The sequence below is a fragment of the Lemur catta genome, chromosome 1, assembly GCF_020740605.2.
Source record: "Lemur catta isolate mLemCat1 chromosome 1, mLemCat1.pri, whole genome shotgun sequence".
NCBI lineage: Eukaryota > Metazoa > Chordata > Mammalia > Primates > Lemuridae > Lemur > Lemur catta.
Window position 1 is genome coordinate 222,859,383 of NC_059128.1, and position 20,262 is coordinate 222,879,644.

Genomic DNA, 20,262 nt, shown 5'->3' on the forward strand with positions numbered 1-20,262 from the left:
GGCAGGTTCAGGGAGGAAGGTGTCAGATACGTTTGGGGCAGGCAATGGCAATGGCTGGGTGATACTGAGAGGGGACAGCCGTGTGACCTGGAGTCCAGAAGACAGGAGCTGGAGATCTGGGAGCTGATGCAGCAAGGGTGGAAGCGGAAGCCCTGGGAGGGGATGGAGAGTGAACAGGGGCTGAGACCACCCGGGAGTGGCCGTAGTGAGAGAGGAGGGAATTGAGAATAGAACCTCGGAGAACCACGCATTTGGGGAAAAGAACCAGAAAGGAACATTAGGACCAATTGAGAGGTTGGGAGAAACCTGGACAGTGTAATGACAGAGAAGTAGAAACAGGGTCCAGTATTTTTATTGCACCTTATCTGTTTATGGCACTATTATCTGTTTATGGCACTATTATCTGTTTCGACGCCCAGTTAGTATTTCCAGAAAAGCCAAGGAGCCAAATGCGGCCGAAGCCCTCGTTCCTCCCAATGCCTGTGTTCGCCTGTGTTCCCCGTCTTCCTCCTTATCTACCGCAGGTGGCTCCCCGGTGACACAGGAAATCAGTCACTTACATCACGGCATTGCTGCCTCTTTCAGGCTGTTCTGCTTTCTTATCTCTAACTTTAGAGAGAAAGGCTTTGTCCCTAATTGAAAGTTTCAGTATCATCCCAGAAATGACCCACTAGATAAGACCGGCCCCAAGTGCTATCTGCTCATCCTCCACGAGCATGTAGGAGGGATGCGGCTTCCGCTGCTGACACAAACACACACAGGGCTCCTTGCGGCTCGGAGAAATCTCTCTGCACAGTGACAGAAGGAACAAACAGCGCTTTGGGAGTCGGAGAGCAAAGGCCAGCCCCGACCTGTTGCTTACCGTTGTGACCTTTCCCTCGCCTCTCCAGCCTTGGCTTGCACACGTGTGAAAAGAGGGAAAGGCCGGCATGAGCATTAAATGGGGTGATTTTCACGGAGGCACAAAGAGGGGGCTGGGCTGGAGGCTGAACGCACCGCCCCAGTCGGTGGTTCCTTCCGTCTCCCTCTGCCACCACCAGCACAGAAGGCAAGGCGGCAGATGTTACTGGTCTCACTTCGTTTCCATAGATTTACAAGCATCCCTTTATGTGTTACTGAAAAATTGGGTGTAAATCCTATTTTAAGAACACAGTGGAACTCATTACTTGAAGAACGCTTTGGAAAATCCTTTTAGGAAGTGAATAATAATCAACCTTTGGTATAACTTTTGTGCCTGTGTTCATGAATTTCTTTTTGCTGAAGTGCAGTTCACCTGTAGGTTCACAGTCTCCCCTTGGCATTCTGTGGCTGTCCTCTTTCCCGAGGGACAGACTGTTACCCCTTTCTGTGCCTGTCGTTTGAGCATCTCTGCTCCTCCCTCTCCCTGCCCCCTTGGCCCACACATCCAACTCCCTCAGCAGTAGCTGCTTCTTCCTCTGTGAGACTGTGTGGCCATGACTTGCTGGGGACTGTCTACCAGCTACTACTCCTCCTTCTTCAGAAACTCAGGCACAGATGAGTGTCTGGATGCCAGAAGTGTGTTTGCCCCGCGTGAACAGCTAAGTGAGAGTACCTGTGGTGGGTGCGACCAGCAGGATGATGGTCCACCCAGGATGTCCATGTCCTTGTCCTGGGAACCTGTGAAGACGGTACTTTACATGGCAAGAGGAAGTTTGCAGAGTGATTCAGTTAAGGACCTTGAGGTGGGGAGATTATCCCGGATTATCTGGGTGCGCCCAATGTCATCACATGGATCCTTGCGAGCAGAGGACTGTTCCCGGCCGTGGTCCGTGGGAGTGGTAAGGACGGAAGAGTGGTCAGAGATTGCAGTGCTGCTGGCTTGAATGATGGAATGTGGGTGGCCTCTATAGCTGGGAAAGGCAAGAAAATGGACTCTTCCTGTTTCAGAAAAAGTGCCAAACCTTATTTTTCCTCTGTTCTCACACCACAACAATCAACACAGAAGACCTCTCTGACAGAACATGTGACAGTTTTTCCCCACACACAGAGCAGCTGACACTGGCTGGGTGTCTTGTAATTCAATTCCATCACTATCTACCTGGACACAGCATCTGATCCCATAGGTTGAGGGCTCAGTCCCCAAAACTTCACTCTGCCCCCGGCCTCCATCAGCACCAGTCATGAGTCCAGGCCTCCAGAACTTCTGACCAGCTGGCTTCAAGTTGGGGTTCATACAACCAACCCCCTCTTTGGGTTTGATTAATATGCTGGAGTGCTTCACAGAACTCCAGGAAACCCTTACTTACATTTCCTGGTTTGTTATAAAGGGTATTACAAAGGATGCAGGTGAAGAGATGCATAGGGCGAGGTACAGAAGGGCCACAGCATTTCCACACCCTCCTTGGTGCACCCGCCAGGAGCCTTGATGCGTTCAGCTGTCCAGAAGCTCTCTGAACTCAGTCCTTTGGGTTTTCATGGAAGTTTCGTTATGTGATTGACAAGCACATAGAAATGTGATTGGACAGAAAGGGTATAATGTCATGCTAATACACTGAGGGGGGAAACCCAGCCAGGCCTGTCTGTTCAGATGCTTCTGGCCTCTCTGTGTAGCATTCCTTCCTCCAGGGTATGGGGCAGGACCCTCTCTGGAAAGAGGGTCTTTTGACCCAACAGTCAGATTAGAGTCCTGCGTTGGGCAGGTGAAAGGGGCAGGAGAATGTCAGAGAGAGAGATTCTGTTTCCTGAGACCTGTTCCTGAAGCCTAAAGAATCTAAAGCAACATTATAACAAAAGACTGTAACAAGGGCTATGGGAATTATAAGCCAGGAACCAACCATGGATGAAAACATACACACACACACACACACACACACACACACACACACACGCACACACAAGCACGGGAACACCTACATATTCTATTATCACACTCCCCTAGAGCCTCCAGATAGGAATGCAGCCCTGACAACTCCTCGATTTTAGCCCATTGAGACCCCTGTCACACTTCTGGCCTATAGAAGTGTGAGATAATAAATGTGCATTGTTTTAAGCCATTCCTGTGGTGATTTGCTAAAGCAGCAACAGGATACAGCAGGCAACCACATGGTCCATCGGTCAGTCTGGCCTCATACCCAGCCTCGTGTCTCTTGCCTAGTTCATCATGCATCCGTGGACTCACCGAAATGCTCCCCCTTCAGTGAGTGGTTTCAGCCAGTCCTGGGCCTGCATCTCTTCGATGCCTTGTGGCTTCACCCGCTCTCCTGTTGCCCACCACCTTGTCCCCAGGCTGCCTGATGCCCCAGCCAGACAGCCAAGATGTGAACGGGCAGTAGGGGCTTGCTCCACTCACTGGTCAAGGGTAAGTGTGCCCTGGGGATCGTGCGGTCTCCCCTCTCCAGGGGAGCAGGGAGGAGACCCCATGGTCTGGGGCCATCAGTGCACCCCTGGACCTTGGGTCACTGTATTTTAGGAGCTCTTCTTTCCTTAAAATTGTGGTAGCATATACATAACATAAAATTTATCATCTTAATCATTTTTACGTGTACAGTTCAAGAGTATTAGGTGCACTCACCTTGTTGTGCTACCCTCACCACCATTCATCTCTAGAAACCTTTTCATCTTGCAAAACTGAAACTCTGTAACCATTAAACAATAACTCTGTCTTCCCTCAGCCCCTGGCAGCCACCATTCCACTTCCTGTCTCTATGAATTTGACTACTCTAGGTACCTCATATCAATGGAATCATACAGTATCTATCTTTTTGTGGCTGGCTTACTTCATCTAGTGTAATATCCTCAAGGTTCATCCATGCAACATGTGTCGGAACTTCCTTTATAAGGCTGAACAGTGTTCCACTGTATGTATGTACCACATTCTGTTGCTGTGTGACATGCGCCGTTGATGGACACTTGGGTTGCTTCCACTTTTTTGGCTACTGTGACTAACGCTGCTATGAACATGGGTGTACAAATATCTCTTCCACATCCTACTTTCAATTCTTTTGGGTATATACCCAGAAGTGGAACTGCTGGATCATATGGTAGGTAATTCTATGTTTAATTTTTTTGAAGAACCACCATACTGTTTTATGTAACAGCTATACCGTTTTACATTCCCACCTACTCATTTTAACCATTTTTAAGTGTGCAGTTCAGTGACATTAAGTACATTCACACTGTTGTATAACTGTCACCACCACCCATCTCTTTAGGAGCTCTTTGCAGTATAGGAGAACTTGCTCTCCGGATGTTGAGGAACCTTGTTCAGGGAAGTAAGTAGAAATGGCCCCTCCTCACAAAGGTTTATACTGAGAGTGTGAATCTGTACTGGAAATCCCAAGAAAATCGGGCCTTTAGCTGGAGTTGCCGTCTGTTTGGGGGCTGTAGGCCTGTTTTCAAATGCAATTTTCATTTTATACAGCAACTGAATATCTGATAGCGAAATGTTTCCTCGGAGAGAGCCTGCCCATGGGGATGAGAAAAAGGAGGCTGCTCTAATGAATAGATAAGCTTGATTTGTGTTTGGCAACATCCTTAGCATTTAATTTCAGCAATTAAAGTAGGCAAGTCTCCTTTGTTTCCTTTTGCCTTGCAAAAACAATAACATATTACAGAATGTTTAGGAAACAGGAGACAAAACCCTACTCATCATCACATCACCTTGGTGCAGCCACCACCACCACCATTGTCATACTGCTCTGTGCAAGGCACGAACCAGACACGCTACTCCCTTATTTCATTTAAGTCACACTCAACTCTGCGAGGCAGGGGCCTGGTTCTAACCCATGGCCACATCCCTCTAACATTAGGCTCTCTCCTTATGCACTTGACCCATCTTTTTCCATGGGCCCGTCTTCTTCTATAAAGTTGTCTTCATTTTGTGCACACTTGTTTGGTTTCTCAAGGATGTAAACATTCCCTTTACATTCTTCTTTTCAATTCTGACCTTGTGTTGACAAACTCTGTTCATAGGAGCAAATCCAGGCTCTATGATCACAAATACCCAAGACTGCAGACCATGCTTAGGAGGCTTCACCATCTGTGAGTGATCCCTGGAGTGGCCTGAGCTCCACTCACAAGGCTCTGTCAGTCAATGCCACTCCCCAGATGGCTGAGTCCTGCGTGGTGTGCTGAGACTAGGCAAGGGACAGGCTCTGGAGCCTGACTGCCTGGGTTTGGATCCAGCAGCTACCAGTCTGACCTTATGCAAGTTACTTAACTGCTTTGTGCTTCGGTTTTCTTATCCACGAAATGGGGATGATAATAGTACCTGCCTCACAGGGCTGTTGTCGGATTAAACAGCTGAATCTGAACACTGCCCAGTATATGACATGGTTGTTGTTGTGATTATTATTACTTAGTTTCAGTTCTGCCACTAGCTCCCTGCCTAATCTCCTCAGTTTCTTCATCTATAAAGTACTGGGTTAAAGCAAACGGTCTGTAAGAGCCCTTCTTGTTAAACTTTCTGTCATCCCACTTTTCCTTTGATTTTTTCCATGGGTTTAATTGCCATTGGAGGGACACAGGTGGGACAGCAGGAAGGACTGTGAACACTGATGGCACGACTTGGAGGTCTCTAGGAATATATATGGAGGAGAGGAGAACCCAGCCGAGATTTCAGAATGCAGAGGCAGGGAATGAACTTGCCCCTGGGAAAGGGCATAGGGGTGATGGGGGGTGGGGGGGAGGCTCCCCATACCCTCAACCCCCAGGTTCCAGAGCTGAAAAGTGCTGGTAAGGCTTTCTTGAGCCTCTCCTCCTCCCCCATCTGGTCCCAACCTTCCCTCTGGGGCCCCACACTGTCTAAATGGGAAGAAAAGAGGAAAATCCGTATCCAATCTGCTCTATTCAGAGCAATAAGAAGGAATCTGCATCTCAATCTTATCTTTGTGCCGGGTTTGGCTAAGCTTGGCCCCCCAAGTGGTGAGTGATGGGTGGGTGGGAAGATGCCTTCACAGCCTCCACGGAGAAGCCCACCACCGCTGGGCCACGTATTCGGTGGCCCTGGGCGGGTAGCAGAGTGAGGGCGCCCCGCCAGCCCCCAGTGCCTTCCCCTCCCTGCCAAACCGCAGACACAACACATTCTTTCCTGCTCTTGGTTTCCCTCTATTTCCTTTTCTTTTCTTTTCCTTCTCTTTTTCTCCCCCTCTCCCAGGCAGACGGCCAAGTGGAGACTTGCATGGAGGCAGGGAGGGAGGGGTCCAAGGGAGAAGGAGCAGCCTGGGCCCCCTTCCCCAAAGGTCCTCATGGGCTGAGTTTGAGGTGGGGACGAAAGGAAGCATCTCTTTCTGTCCCCAGCCCTGGCCCCCTGGCTGTCCAGCCGGGCTGGGGGAAGCTGCCAGGTGGCTGTCAGCGCGCTGGGCTCTGGGATCTGGACTCTGCCCTGTCCATCTGGAACCTCCAGAATTTGTTTCTCCAGAGCTGCTGGGGACCTGGAAAGACCGGCTCCCACAGCCCAAACTCACAGGAGGCTGATTTGCAGCAGGAAGTCAGTTGATAATTTATAGCCAGAAAGCGCTGTCCCTAGTAAGGAAGCCAACTCAGGAAACCAAATTAAACTCAAGAGGGCTGCTTGGAGAGAGTGCAGAGCCAGGGCTGTGGAATGTGCCGATAGGGCTGGGGCCAGTTTGTCCTCGAGGGAAGACAGTGAGTGTAGTGGCCCAGGGCGTGGGCCTTTGCAGCAGACGGCCTCGGGTTCAAATCCCAGCTCCAGTGTTAACTAGTGCTGGGACCTTGCGCAAGTGCCTCTGCCTTGATAACCTGTTTCCTTGCTGTCAACAGGGAATGATGCTCACACGGGCATCTCTCAGCCTTCTTGCCGTGAGATCTTGCAGGGGAAGAGTTTAGCTTAGCGCGGTGCCTGGCATGCTCTCACTATGCCCCAGCCATTTGTATGCATGCCCTCCTCTTTCAGGTCATCAGTTGTCTTTTTGTTTCTGATTATACTCTTTCTTTATTTTCCGTGGTTGCTCTAGAGAGGATCTCCGCGTGGGCAGCAGGTTGAGGGTCCTACTGCTCTGACACGGCAGCAGACCCAGTGCTGCAGTCTCTCCCTGCCTCTGGCGCCGAGCCCTGCAGCTCAGCCTGTGTGTCCTCCACAGGGCTGCGGGTGGGGCTGAGATCAGCTGTGCTCCGAGTGCCAGACCAGGTTCCCTTGGAGGAAGAAGTGCCCAATCCCAATTCTTAGAGCCGCCCTACTGACAAGTGGCCTGCTCTAATTCACCCCTCCCCTTGCCCGCTGCCACCAAATTTCCCAAAGCATAGATCCACCCCCTTCCTTCTGCTGCCCCAAACTGTCAGCAAGTCCTCCTTTGCAACGGAAGAGAAGCCTCTGAAGCTTTAGGTTTGTGCTCAGGTTTCACTGTGATTTGGCCCTGGTCTTCCTTTCCAGACTCATCTCCCTCTGCTGTTTCTGCAGGTTATCTGAGGGTGGTCCAGGGCAATCCCCTCCCTCTGGAGGGATCTTCACCCCATGGCTGGGGAAGCTCCACCCTTGTTTCCTTCAAGGCCAAGTTTGAGTTCTACCTTCCATAGGAGGCCTCTTAGACCTCCTCCCATTGGCAGCCCCCTCACCCATGTTCCCCAGCATCTTGTCCCTCTTAGGACACCCTCTTAATCTGCATCCTGCTGATCTGCTACCTGTGCTTCAGTCTCCCTCGCAGGCTGAAAGCTGCAGGAGAGCTGGGGCCCCCCATTCATCTGCATGCCGAGTGGAATGATGAATGAATGATCGCCCTCAGTGCAGCAAGAGATGCCATAGGGTGGGTGGTCCGGGCACTCAGCTCTCGGGCAAGCAGGGAAGGGCACGGTCGTGCAGGGGGTCCTGTTGGGAGGCCAGTTTGGGCTCTGTGGGGGATGCAGCTCTAACACACACTCTCCTGCCCATCTCCCTCACCCTTTGGCCCAGCGAGGGGCAGAGGTCCCTCTGTAACTGGGGGCCTCCCAGCAGCTCCGGCCTTGGCCCTCTGCCCTTCTCTGCTCTTCTTCACCATCCGTTCCCACAGTTTCAACTAATCCTCCTCCTATGATCAGGGCTGCGAAAAGGAGCCCAGGACAAATCCCATATACGGAGAGGAGCCCTCCAGGGGGTGTCTGCGTGGGTGTGTGTTCTCTCCCAAGTGCATGCACACACGTTCACACGCCTCCAGGCACCATTAGAGTGACCCCAAATCGAGAACCCGCAGGGAATTGGGGCAGCAGCGTGAGAGAAGGCAAGAGAAACTCTGGCCAAAGATTTGGGAAAATGCTTTCCTAGTCGCTGAGGGTTTCCCAAAATAGCAGAAGTCAGCTGATCCTCCCTTCCCCCACTCCTAGAGCACCTTGCCACAGTGCTGGTGACAAGCAGCCTGAGACAGAGCAAAGCACAGGTTTTCTGTGTCCCCTTCCCCATCCAGATCCCAGGTCCCTGGGTCACTATGTTTGTTGGGGACATGTCTCCTCTCCCCTTTTAGACTGCAAGCTCCTTGAAGAGAGGGACCATGCTTTTGTCATGTGGGCCTCCTATCCCCCACTTCCTTATCCATACAGGGCCCAGCACATAGTAGGTGTTCAGTAAATGCTCAGTGAAATATTACATAAACAAATGAATGGTTGAACCCGGGACAGGAACTTAGGTAACTAGTTTAATGATTTATGTATACTAATAAACTAATATGAATGGGTTTCATAAAGGGCCTACTCTGTGCCAGACTTAGTTCTGGGTACTTCAAAGCATTCTCTAAGGCAAGGAACTATTAGCCTTGTTTTATAGGTGATAAAGCCAAGAATTGCAACTAGGTATGGCACAAGCCCAAGGCTTTCCATGATACTATACAACCCTCAGGAAAATTGGATATTCTCTTGCTACACACTGCCAGTGGAGAAATTCTGGGATTATTTTCATATCAGATCTGACAGACATATTAGAAATAGAAACTTCTGTTTGTCTTAGGAGTATTTGGTTGTAAGTGTGAGAAACCAAAAGGTATAGGATAAGAATGGTATCCGGCTAATGATAATTGAAACCTGAAAAACAAGGGCTTAAACAAATTAAGGCCTTTGGCAGACAAGGAAACAAGAGACAGAAGTACAGCGGCCAAGCACAGATGTCTGGAGGTAGGCAGACCAGAGCTGATTCTGTCATCAATGTCACAGGTTGCATCTACCTTTCTGCACCACCGTCCTTAGCACGTGGCTAATGGTCACTAAACAGCTGCAGATGGCTACTGCAGTGCCATCCATCCTGTCTGCGGACCAGGCAGGAAGAAGGGAAGGCCTCTTAGAGCACGTCCCTGCAAGCCCCACCAACGACTTCCTCATGCATCTCACCTGCCACCTCCGTCTGGAAGACCAGGAAAGATTTTGAGCAGGGCAGGTTGCCTGCTGCCCCTCAAGGAACAGAGGCTGCCTCAGAAGGGAGGGAGGCCAGGACAGACACTGAGGAGCCAGTACCTGCAGGCCACTCCTGGTCTGACATGACTCCAACCTGCTTAAGTAAAAACAGGGGAAATTGTACTATGAGGATCTGGGAGAAGGTGGCTCATGGAGGTAGAACATAGTCACATCGCAGGCAAGGGCTGGAACTGGGAACTGGAAGGTTGTCAGCATCCCAGTGTGTTTCCACTCTCTGTCTGCTGTCATTGGTCTCTGCACATTGTCCTCAGCTCACAGGAGGTGGAAGACGGCCACCTCACAGGGCTGCATTTATGTGTTCCAGGTTCCTCCACAAAGACTGGCTGGACCCTTGGGGTCACACACCCACATTGCTATGGGAGAGCCCCTATTGGGCCGTCTTGATCACATGACCATCCTGATCCAAGCAGCTGGGGCTGGGGTGGAGACTGCGAATGGGGGGAGGATGATTTCCAGGGAATTCTTGAGCATTGGGAAGTCACCTCTCCCATGCACATCTCTAGAACTCTGCTCGAAAAGTCAGACCGTGTAGCACTCCCAGTGATGTGGGGATTGACCACTCCTGCTTTGGTCAGCACCCCTTGTTCAGTTGTAACTTGCAAAGCAGCAAGCCCTAGCTCCTTGTTCGTCCCTTCCCTGGAGGGATGGTAACTGCGTGGAGGAGAGTCCGCATCCAGGTCCTGCCCTCACCCCTCCCCACCCAGCTCCGTCCTGTGCTTCCCTTCCCTTCTGCTGAAACAGCGGACAGACGTGCTGTGCTGGGGCCCAGGTGGACACAGGGGTATTAATCTAGCAATTAGTGATTCAGGAGGGACTTGGAGGACATATTTACATAAAAACCATGATGAGAATGGAACTTCAGCTGCAGAACTTAGGTACTTTAGGCCTGTGGTCTGGGGGCGGGGAGGGGGTCCAGGATGTGCTCCTAATTCAGGCCCCTGGGGCTGGGGATGTGGCCACACAGAGGGCCAGGTGTGGGGCTCTGAGGGTGGGTCGGACCTGGGGTGGGGAGGTGAGGAGGCCTGGGAAGGGGGTTGGGAATCATGAGGGGAGGGCAGTTGTCCTGCCATCTTAGGCGCCCTTAGGGGCTGATGGGAGAGAAGCCCCAGCTAAGGTCTAGAAAGCCGGGATTTGCGTATGTGTTGAATATCCCTAATTAGGTGTTCTAGCAGTCAGGGTCCCCCCGGGAAACAGATGGCACACTCAAACTGGGAAATGTGAGGGCAGTTTAATAAAGGAAGTGTTTACAAAGGTGTGGGAAGAGGGCTTGGGAAACATGTGGGCTGGCTCACTGTGCAGCCCCTGGGGCTGTAACCAAGGCAGCCGGGCCCCTGGTTCTGAAGGGAGGAGAGAGGCAGCGACTGGGAAGCAGAGGACTGCGGGCCAGGCCTCTGCCCTTCAGTCAGGGATGAGCAGCCTCACTCACCGCCGCCTCCTCCCTCCACTGGCCAAACCCAAACAGGGCAGGGAGGCCCCCAGGGCACTCCCCGTGCATCCATGGGCCTCGCAGGGCAGACCAGGGAGGAGGTGAGCAAGTGCAAAGTTGGAGGTGCAGCTGGAAGGCAGCCAGCACAGGTGTCCAAGGGCAAAGGAAATTCCCCAGTCCCTGCCCCCCTTCCCCTGGGGCACCAGAATCACACTAGTTGAGCGCTCATTGTCCGACAGGCACTGTTCTAGGCCTTTTAAAGGTAGTAGTAATGCCTTTAATCCTCACAACTGCTGAGGAAGTTGACGTTGTTATTATCATTCCCCATGTGGGGAAACTAAGGCAGGGAGTGGTTAAGTATTTTTTCCCAGCATCACACGGCTAGTAAGGAGAAGAGCAGGGATTTGACCTCAGGTTGTCTGGCTCCAGAGAGTTGGCCTTGCCCTCTGGTTCCCCACTCCCCAACCGCTGTGGCCCTGTTCGAGAGGCCAGGGATTAGTATCAGGGAAACAGGATGGGGCACCAAGGATGGACAGCAGTGCCACGCCCCACACAGCAGGAGGGACCCTGCCTAGTGCTTCGGAAAAACACCATGTGGGTGACAGTGAAAAATCACCCCAGGGAGTAAGTTTGGGCCAAACCTCCCTGCTAGAGGGTCTCTGCTGAGAGGGTCAGGCCCTGGCAGGGAGGGGCAGAGAGTATGTTTGAGCCTGAGGATGAGGGGATCAGAGAGGTGCTGTGGGGACTAATTCCCTGTGGAGTCAGGACGAGGCAGGGTGGGGGAGAAGGGGGTCTGCTGGGTGCACTGGCATCACCGGGCTACTTCCTTGAAGCCTTGCAGCCGTTCAGGTATGGGTATCATCCCATTGCACACTCATGTTGCACACTTAGGCTGGAAGAAAATAATCCTACTGTAACCTTCCAGACCTGGGGTAAAGCAGGGGCAGTAGGAAGGGAAGAGAGGGGAAGGGTTAGGTGCAAAGGTCTTAGAGCAGGAAGGACCCCCAGGGGCCTCTAGTCCTCTGGCTGTCACCCAGTAGAGGCCCATCACACTCACCCACTCACCTTTGGAACTGTCACTGGCCAGCCCGGGACTCCACCCTCAGGGGAGGGAATTCTGATTCACCCCACCCGTGGTCAGGAATCCCTAATCTAGCTCAACCTTTCATTTCATAGATGAGGAAAGTGACGCCACAGAGGTCACTCCCTGGCTCGGAGATCTGTGCAGGAGGTCAGCAGGGCGTGGTGACACACTGATGTGCGGGGGAAGGAGAGGGGAGGAAGGTGACCAGGGGCCAAGCCAGGCCTCAGGGAGCCCTTGGGCTTCCCCATACTCAAAGCTAGTTCTTTTAAAGGTTTGTAAAATGTAAACATTTTATTGAACAGCTAATATGTTTACCTAGTCAAAAATGAAAATAATATAAAAAGGTAAATATTGGCTGGGTGCGGTGGCTCACGCCTGTAATCCTAGCACTCTGGGAGGCAAAGGCGAGAGGATCACTCGAGGTCAACAGTTCGAGACCAGCCTGAGCAAGAGCGAGACCCTGTCTCTACTAAAAATAGAAAGAAATTTCTGGACAGCTAAAAATATATATAGAAAAAAAAATTAGCCAGGCATAGAGGTGCATGCCTGTAGTCCCAGCTACTCGGGAGGCTGAGGCAGAAGGATTGCTTGAGCCCACGAGTTTGAGGTTGCTGTGAGCTAGGCTAACGCCACGGCACTCACTCTAGCCTGGGCAACAGAGCCAGACTCTGTCTCAAAAAAAAAGATAAATATTGAGAAGTCTTGATCATCATTTTGCTACTTATAGATACCCTTTTAAAAATTACTTTGGGTTTATTTTTCTAGTGTATGTTAATGCTGGCACAAGAAAATATAAATATATGTTCTTATTTTTGCCCTCTTTTTTTTTTTTTTACACAAAATGTAGCATGCCATTAAACTGTTCTGCACCTTGCATTTTTCACTTAATATTCCCGGAAATTTCTGCATATCAAAACCTAGAGAAAATCTTCACTCTTTTCCATAGCCGCGTGGTTTTCCATCACAGAGGTAGCTTCCTATCCAGCCTCGTGTATCTGGATATCAGGTTGTTTCCTGCCCTTCTGTTATTTCAAAGAATGCCACAGTGAACAATCTTTTGCGTAAGTCACTTTGGGCAGGTGCAGGTGCCTCTGAAGTCTATTTTTGCCTCTCAACTATCTGTGGTGAAGAAGCAGGTTTGACTTTTCAATTTACAATCTGTCGCAGATGGATACTTACGTAAAATTCAATAAAAGTGAATTACTAGAGAAATGAATTGAAAAACAACATGCAAAATACAAGCCCAAATATTTTATTAGATTCAATACACATAAAAATTACTCTGTCAAATTACCATAAAGGTTTTTAAACACTGAGTTTCCAATTGCTGCATTTACCTTACTGTGGAGGTGTTATGGGCCGCACTTTGAGTAGCACAAGTCTAGACTCCCAGAGTTAAGTTGCTAGGTCGAAGGGTAAAGGCGTGAGTAGCTTTGTCAGACATGGCCAGGTTTCCTGCCACAGGGCTTGTGCTGTCTTGCACACCCACAGCAGTACGACAGGGCCCCTTCCCCACACCCTCACCAAAAGACCGCGTCATTAACTTGGATTTTTGCTAAACTGATGCAAGAGATGTGGTATCTCGGTCTAAGTTTTAATTTGTGTTGTTTTTACTATGAGTGAGAAAAAGTGTCATTCCTACTTTAAGCCCTGTTTGTATTCATGTTCTTTGCCCATTTTTCTACTGGATTGTTGGTCTTTTTCTTCTTGATCCCTAGAAGTTCCTTGTATGTTAGGACTATTAGTCCCTTGGCTATGATATGAGTTGCAAATAGTTTTCTAGTTTGTCCTTTCCCTTTTGATTTTGCTTGATGTTGTTTTGGGGGAGAGGGACATGCAGAAGTTCGTGATTTTAATATAGTTAAATTTATCAATCTTTTCTTTGATGGGTTTTGGATTTTGAGTCATGATTTTCCACTACGAGGTATAAAGGATTTTGCCCAAATTTTCTTCTAGTATTTTTATAGTTTTATCCTTAACATTTAAATCTTTTACCCATTTGGAATCTTTCCTAGTATATAAGGTATGAGTTATGGATCCAAATTAATCTTTTTACAAATGGCTACTTGTTATTCCAGCTCTATTTATTAAGGCCCCTAAGATACCGCTTTTGTCATTAAAACTAATTTTAAACCATTTAGGATCATAATAGAAAGGGTTCTATAATTTGTTAGTTTCGTCCAGAATACTATTACAAGGGATATTAGCTTTCAAGGTATGATCTATAACTTTGCATTACTAGAGCAGAGCAAACTCGGAGTAACAGAAATACAATATAAATTTAATTTAAAAACCCCATGGGGCTGCCTACAAACCAGGAGGACATTGAGAGCAGTAGGCACTGGCAGAGAGAGCCCTTGGTGAGACCGAGTGTTTGCGTTGCAGGTCTTCTGCCCGGCCTGCCTCCGGGAGCTAGGACTGCCGAGGAGCCCACCATGGTGGCCGCGGGACCCCTGGCCATCTCGCTGCTGCTGCCCAGCCTCACGCTGCTGGTGTCCCACCTCTCCAGCTCCCAGGATGTCTCCAGTGAGCCCAGCAGTGAGCAGCAGCTGTGCGCCCTGAGGGAGCATCCAACCGTGGCCTTTGAAGGTGAGAGTGGGCTTCCCACTAGTCCTTTTGTGCAACGACTGTGTCCTGAAGGACTTAGGTCAGGCAGGATGTTTCTGGCTGTTGGAAGTATCTGGGATGTTTGCTTCCCATAGGGCACCAAGACTCTTCCTCTGGTGACAGGTGTTTAAATAATTGGCAGCCGTGGGCTGGTGGGGTCTAATTTGTGTCTCCAGCTAATTTATTCAGACCCTTCATCCATGTTCACCTGGGAGAAGGGGAATCTTCCCAGGGGATTCCTTTGCTAGAGGACGAAGTTGTGGATACTCTGGGTTGGGTGGCCAAGGGTTGGTCTGTGGTCTCAGTTCCAACTCTTCTAGAAGCATTGGCTTCTCCCAGGGAAAGAATGAAGTTGACTCACTTATCAGGAAGTGCTGGAACTCTCTGGAAAGCTTCCTTCTGCTAAGATGGCTGCAGGGATGCCTGTCTTTGGGGTCCTGAGAACGCCCAGCAAAAGGGGCCCTGATGACTCATAACTCCTTCTGTTGTCAAGGGTGGGGGCGTGAGAGTGTCCTACTAAAGTGTTTCCCAACTGCGATTTGCGAATCACTGGTCATATTCCAAGGGGTCCATACATTCTCGATAACAGTTTCTATAATTAGTATATACATTTGATGATAATCTAAAAAGCAAAACAAATACCAGAGCATCCCAGATGTTCTCCCATGACCTATTAACCAGTTCGGGGGGCCCTGGTTGTGTTATGATCACATTAATATTTCAAGATCCACCATCAATGTGGCAGCTCACGCTGGGATCTGCAGATGTAGGCTCAGGGGGTCCTCAGGTTCTTAAGTCTGACCCACACCGGTCTGTTTCCTCCTCATGATAACTCTATCGGGTAGGCAGGGCAGGGAGACGGTCAAGTCACCTCCTTTCACAAACGGGTAGACTGAGGCATGGAGGGTTGAAGAGACTCGTCAGAGCCAGGACTCAACATCGGTCTCCCTCTGCCCACGGCAGAGCGATCTGGTGCTCTACCTCTGATGCCCTGGACCGGAGAAGTATGGGCTGTCCGTGGGATTCCACACGGCCAGTGGGGTGGGGCAAGGTGGAGCCACAATGGGAAAATCGACCAGTGAGTCTGAGGCTGGCCCGGGATTGGGGGCAGGAGGGGCCGTATAGGTGAGAGCTGGGGGCCGCTAGGTGGGGAAGCTGGGGTGTTTTGGAAGAGTGGGATTCCCAGCTGTGGGCTGGCTTCTCTCGGGGAGGAAGGGTTCCAGCTGTCTTCTCAGTGCTGTCTTGTTTGAGCTGGGATCCAAGGCTTTGAAGGCTTAAGTGGATTAAAGTAAATTAACAACGTCCTAAGCCTACAAAATGTGTGCACACCCTCAGACTTCTGATGGCTCCTGGAGTGCTGGTGGCTGTCACTGAAGGGAAGGACCAAGTGGGGGACAGAAGGAGCAGATTCTTAGGGCTGTCGTCCTCCCATCTGGGCCCCTGTGGCAGCACCTAGCGAAACACTTCCTCTCAGAGGCTTTGCAGGTGGCACCATTGGCCTGGCTGATTCTGGGGGCAATCCCTGCCCCCCACCAGGCTGCTCTGTAATGGGGCAAATTGGGTGGGGGAGGGGGCTGGAGAGGCGGGAGCTGCCTTCCTGGAGTGTCTGGGTTCCTTGAGACCATTTTTGATCCTCAGGTATGAACTGAATGAATCTGACTTCCTGCTCCACCCTCTTACAGAATGAAGAGATGCCACCCCTCCTCGTTCTGACAGCTTTGAGTTTTCCTATCCATTCACCACATTTTTATTGGGCCCTGCTTGGTACCAGCCACAGAAGGGGACACCATGGGGTCTCAGAGGCAAACGAGGGTTTCCTTCGAGTACTCAGTTATCTCGTATTGTTCATTAAAAGCCACTGCCTTTGGGCCCCCAGCCCCGCTGGTCCTGGACTGGGCTGTGTTGCAGAGAAGTTGCCTAATCAGCTCAGCACGGCCCCCAGCTTCCAAGGCCCACTGGGATGTCGCACTTCATTTCTGGCTGCTCTGTAGGCTTCCGGCCTTGTAGCCGTACGTCTTCCTCTCCCCTGACACCTGCCTGATCTGTGAATAACCCCTAAATACCCTAGAGGAGCTGTCAGTGGCAGGATCCGTTTTTCTGTCATGCAAGGTTCAATTTTCTCCTGCGGGTTTCTTTTGAGGGTGGCGCACCTGTGTTTCTCTTTGGCCTGCATATTGTCCCATTTGCCACAGTGTCACCTTTCCAGGCAGCAGGGAAAAGCCAGCCCGGAGTTAACACTGGCAGTGGTTAATCCACAAGGTGGGTAATTGAATTGACTATAATTAAAATCATAGGCGCGTCATGGAGAATGTCATTTTTCTCTTAAAGTCGCCGTCCAAAGCTTTCACTGCACACGGAGCTCAGAACGTGCTTGGTGTTTTAAAGACAGCCTTCCCTCTGGTCCCCTGTGCCTGTTCAATAAGAGGAGGCTGGCTCCCTTCCCAAGCCTCCCCCAGGATCGCGGCGCCATGCCCAGCCAGTCTCTCCTCCTTGCCCGTGTGGGTCCCTGGAAGGGGCCCCACCCTCCACGCCCCCACCCCACCTCCCCATTGTCATCCCAGCTCCTGCCCTGTTTCCTCTTCTTCTCTCCTCCTGGAGAAAAGGCCTGAATGAAGACTGAGCTGCCAGGGCCCAGGTGGAGTATTTGCTGAGGACCATTTATGCCACTTCCCCCGCATTCAGCTGCCCACAGCTGGAATGCCCCTGTCTAAGCGAAGGAGGGAATTGAAATGTAACCTGTTTGCTACTGTTAGGGAGCACCTGCTCTGTTGGGGACAGGCAAAACCCCCCTACACACACAGAGAAAAGGCTTGAACACATTCAGAGTGACAATAACATACATTGTGAATAGAACAGAAAGGGTAGAGAGAATGTAGAACAAAATAAGATCAGGGTGGAGACATTATAATCCAGGAAGGCGTCCTGGAGGAGGAGGATCCTTGGTTTAGTTTGTAAGGTAGTAAAATATTTTACTGGGATTTCTGAGAGTGGCCCTGAGGTCAGCTAAAAACCCAATCCACCAGATGTCAGATCCACCCGCTATGCCTATATTGCCCAAATGCCATCTCGGCTGTGTGGCAATTCTTGTCAACCCATAGTCACCTGCTAGGGGCAGAGGCAGGCCCCAGGGGTTTGTTTCATTTTGCTGCAGAATTTCTTTCTTCTTTTTTTAATCACGCATATCACAGTTTTCTGAAAAACATCCAACTCGAAAAACCTCCAGTTCTCCAGGGAGCGATTAAGTGTTTGCCTGTCGTGCAGAAATGAAGGGCTGCTTTTACTCTGTAGTGGAGGGATAATGAGCAATGATTTATTTTCCTTGGATTACACACACACACACACACACACACACACACGCACTCTCTTTCCTCTGGGCCTTCTATGAGCCAGTCGCTAAGCACAAGGGGAGAAAGCACAGTGGCCCACATTTCCCCTTTGCTTTTCCCCCCGCCAGTGTGAAAGCTTCTCTGCCTCTCAAATGTCTCTTTCCTGCTGCCGGTTCCCCCAGCCTTGGGGTGTGGGCTGAGGGAGCGCTATCGAGGGGCTGTGGACCAAGATGGGAGAAGAGGGTCTGCAGCAGGAAGGAGAGGGGGAAGGTCCAGAGGCTGGGAGGTCTCCTCTCTGCCCACCCAATCCCTGGGAAAGGCCTTGACTGGGAAGAGCCTTCCTTGGACACAGGGGCAGACACTGACCACCCACCCTGTGGACCTCCCACCTCTGTGGAATCTTGTCTGATAATCTGATTTCCTCGTTCAATAAGGGAGTTGAGGATTATTCATATGTTCATTCAGTCTCTGCTGGGTGATGGGCTGGACCTGGAGGTCCAAGAAGCGAGGTCTTTCCTGGCCCTCGTGGCAAACCGGCTGGCTAGACACCCCATGGGAGGGGCTAGGATGACAGTAAAGTAGAAGACCACGGAAGCCCTTGACCCCAGCTTGTGTGAGGCAGGGAAGGCAGGGGAGGCCTCTTGGAGGAGGCATGGATGGGGGTGAACAGGAATGCAAAGGTTTGCAGGCTCCTATGGGATGAATTTGGGGGAGTGTGCAATGTCTTCGTTCAGTGTGGCTGGAGAGTGTGAGGGAATGCAAAAGATGAGGCATCATTCTTTCCATCCATCACTAAATAATTACAGCACCAGGCATTTGACGTCAGGGGACAGCAGGCCAGAACCCAAAGGCCTTTGCTGGAGTTGCAACTTTTCCTGTGGGCAGCTGGGAGCTGTGGAAGGGTTCAGAGCCGGAGGGTGGCATGACCACACTTGCATTTGAGAAAGATCACTCTGGTTGCTCTGGGGGAAAGGGACTGGAGGGGCAGGCATGGAAGCCAGGCTGGTTAGGAAGCTGTTGTTGGCAGCAGTCCAGGCAGGAGATGATGGTGGCGTGGGTGGGGGTGGGGAGAAGTGAATGGATTTCGGAGACAGTTTGGAGGTAGAAAAGAGGTGTATTGCTGTGGCTGGTGAGGGCCTGGGCATGTCCAGGACAGTTATAGGTGTCCCTTTGTATATCTGGGGGGAGCATGGAGCCCTCCTCTGAGGTAGGTAGTGTTAGCAGGAACAGTGACAACACCCCCCTCCTTGTCCCCAGGGCCACACAGAGGTGGCAGGGGTGCCTCTGCCCCACTTCACCGGGTTCTCACCCCTTCTGTTCTCCGGTCTGACACTGGCTGCCTCTCCCTCCCCAGATCTGAAGCCCTGGGTCTCTAACTTCACCCACCCTGGAGCCCGAGATTTCTCCCAGCTCGCGCTGGATCCCTCCAGAAACCAGCTCATCGTGGGAGCCAGGTAATGAGGTGCAGGAGCTTAGAACAGGGGGGAGGGAATATTATTGTGGATGAGCCCACGTCCTCTCTGCCAGGCCCTTCCTGTGTGTGAATGTCTGTCCCCCACAGAAGGAGGCGTGTGGTAGCTGGGTAGGGTCAGGGTGCCCCTAGACCTCCCAAGCTCAGCCAGCTGCACACCTCAGTGGTTGGCAGTTAGTGAGAGCAGGGACGCCTGCGGGCCACCTCCTGGCACCGTCCCTGCCATGCTGACAGGACGAGCCTAGTTGGCGAACTTCCTGGGAGCTCAGCGCAGAGAAGGTGCCCAGGAGCCCCCTGCTGGCTGGCAGGGCCCCTGCGCCTGGGGCAGGGGGCCGGGGCCATGTGCCTGTTTTATGAAGGACCTCACTTCACGTAAGTGAGGCCTGAGTCCTTTAGCCCACCGTCCAGAAGCGGTGTTCAACAAATAATATGCTCTAGGGAGGACCTGTGGGAACTTTCTGGGGTGGACTAGAAGGAGACAATTCCTCATTCGCTCTGGTGGGGAAGGACGCCTAGAGGATGTTTAGTCCAGCGGGTCTCCAAGTGTGGTCCCTGGACCGGCAGCCCCAGCAGCCCCTGGGCACTTGTGGAAATGCAGATTCTCGGGTCCACCCTGAACCTCTTGAATCCGAAACTGGGGAGGGGCCCAGCAACCTGTGCTTGAGCAAGCCCTCAGGTGACTGATGCACACGCAGGATTGAGACTCACCGGTCCAATCCAACTGTCCTCACTTAAACATGAACAAGGAGAGGCCTGCAGAGGGGCGGTGACTTTCCCAAGATCACACAGCAAGATGACAACAGCGTATGCAGAAGAGGTCCCAGGTCTCCTAACCCCGAGGCTAGAGTTTTTTCTGCTAGTCCATGTCATCACCCCCGACTGTACTGGTATTTTTCGGCTCTGCACCCCAGAGGTTCTGACCCAGCGGGTCTGGGGTTGGAGAAGGTGGCCGCTGGGTTGGGCACTTCCAGGCTACACTGTAGCTGACCATCCTCGC

At 51.3% G+C, this 20,262-nt stretch overlaps 1 protein-coding gene across 3 annotated transcripts in view; it reads left to right on the forward strand.

The window, feature by feature from the left end:
• Window positions 1–3,158: 3,158 nt before the first annotated feature.
• Window positions 3,159–20,262, forward strand: part of SEMA5B (semaphorin 5B) — a 48,116-nt gene continuing 31,012 nt past the window's right edge. Inside the window, exons 1-4 of one of the 3 annotated variants that reach the window (XM_045540135.1) lie at window positions 3,188–3,299; window positions 5,242–5,248; window positions 14,233–14,450; window positions 19,149–19,248. In XM_045540135.1, coding sequence (XP_045396091.1) covers window positions 3,197–3,299; window positions 5,242–5,248; window positions 14,233–14,450; window positions 19,149–19,248 — 428 coding nt within the window. In that variant the 5' untranslated portion in view covers window positions 3,188–3,196. Of the gene's footprint in view, window positions 3,320–5,241; window positions 5,249–14,232; window positions 14,451–19,148; window positions 19,249–20,262 lie in introns of those variants that run through there. The other 2 variants (XM_045540132.1, XM_045540134.1) reach the window with 2 other exon arrangements.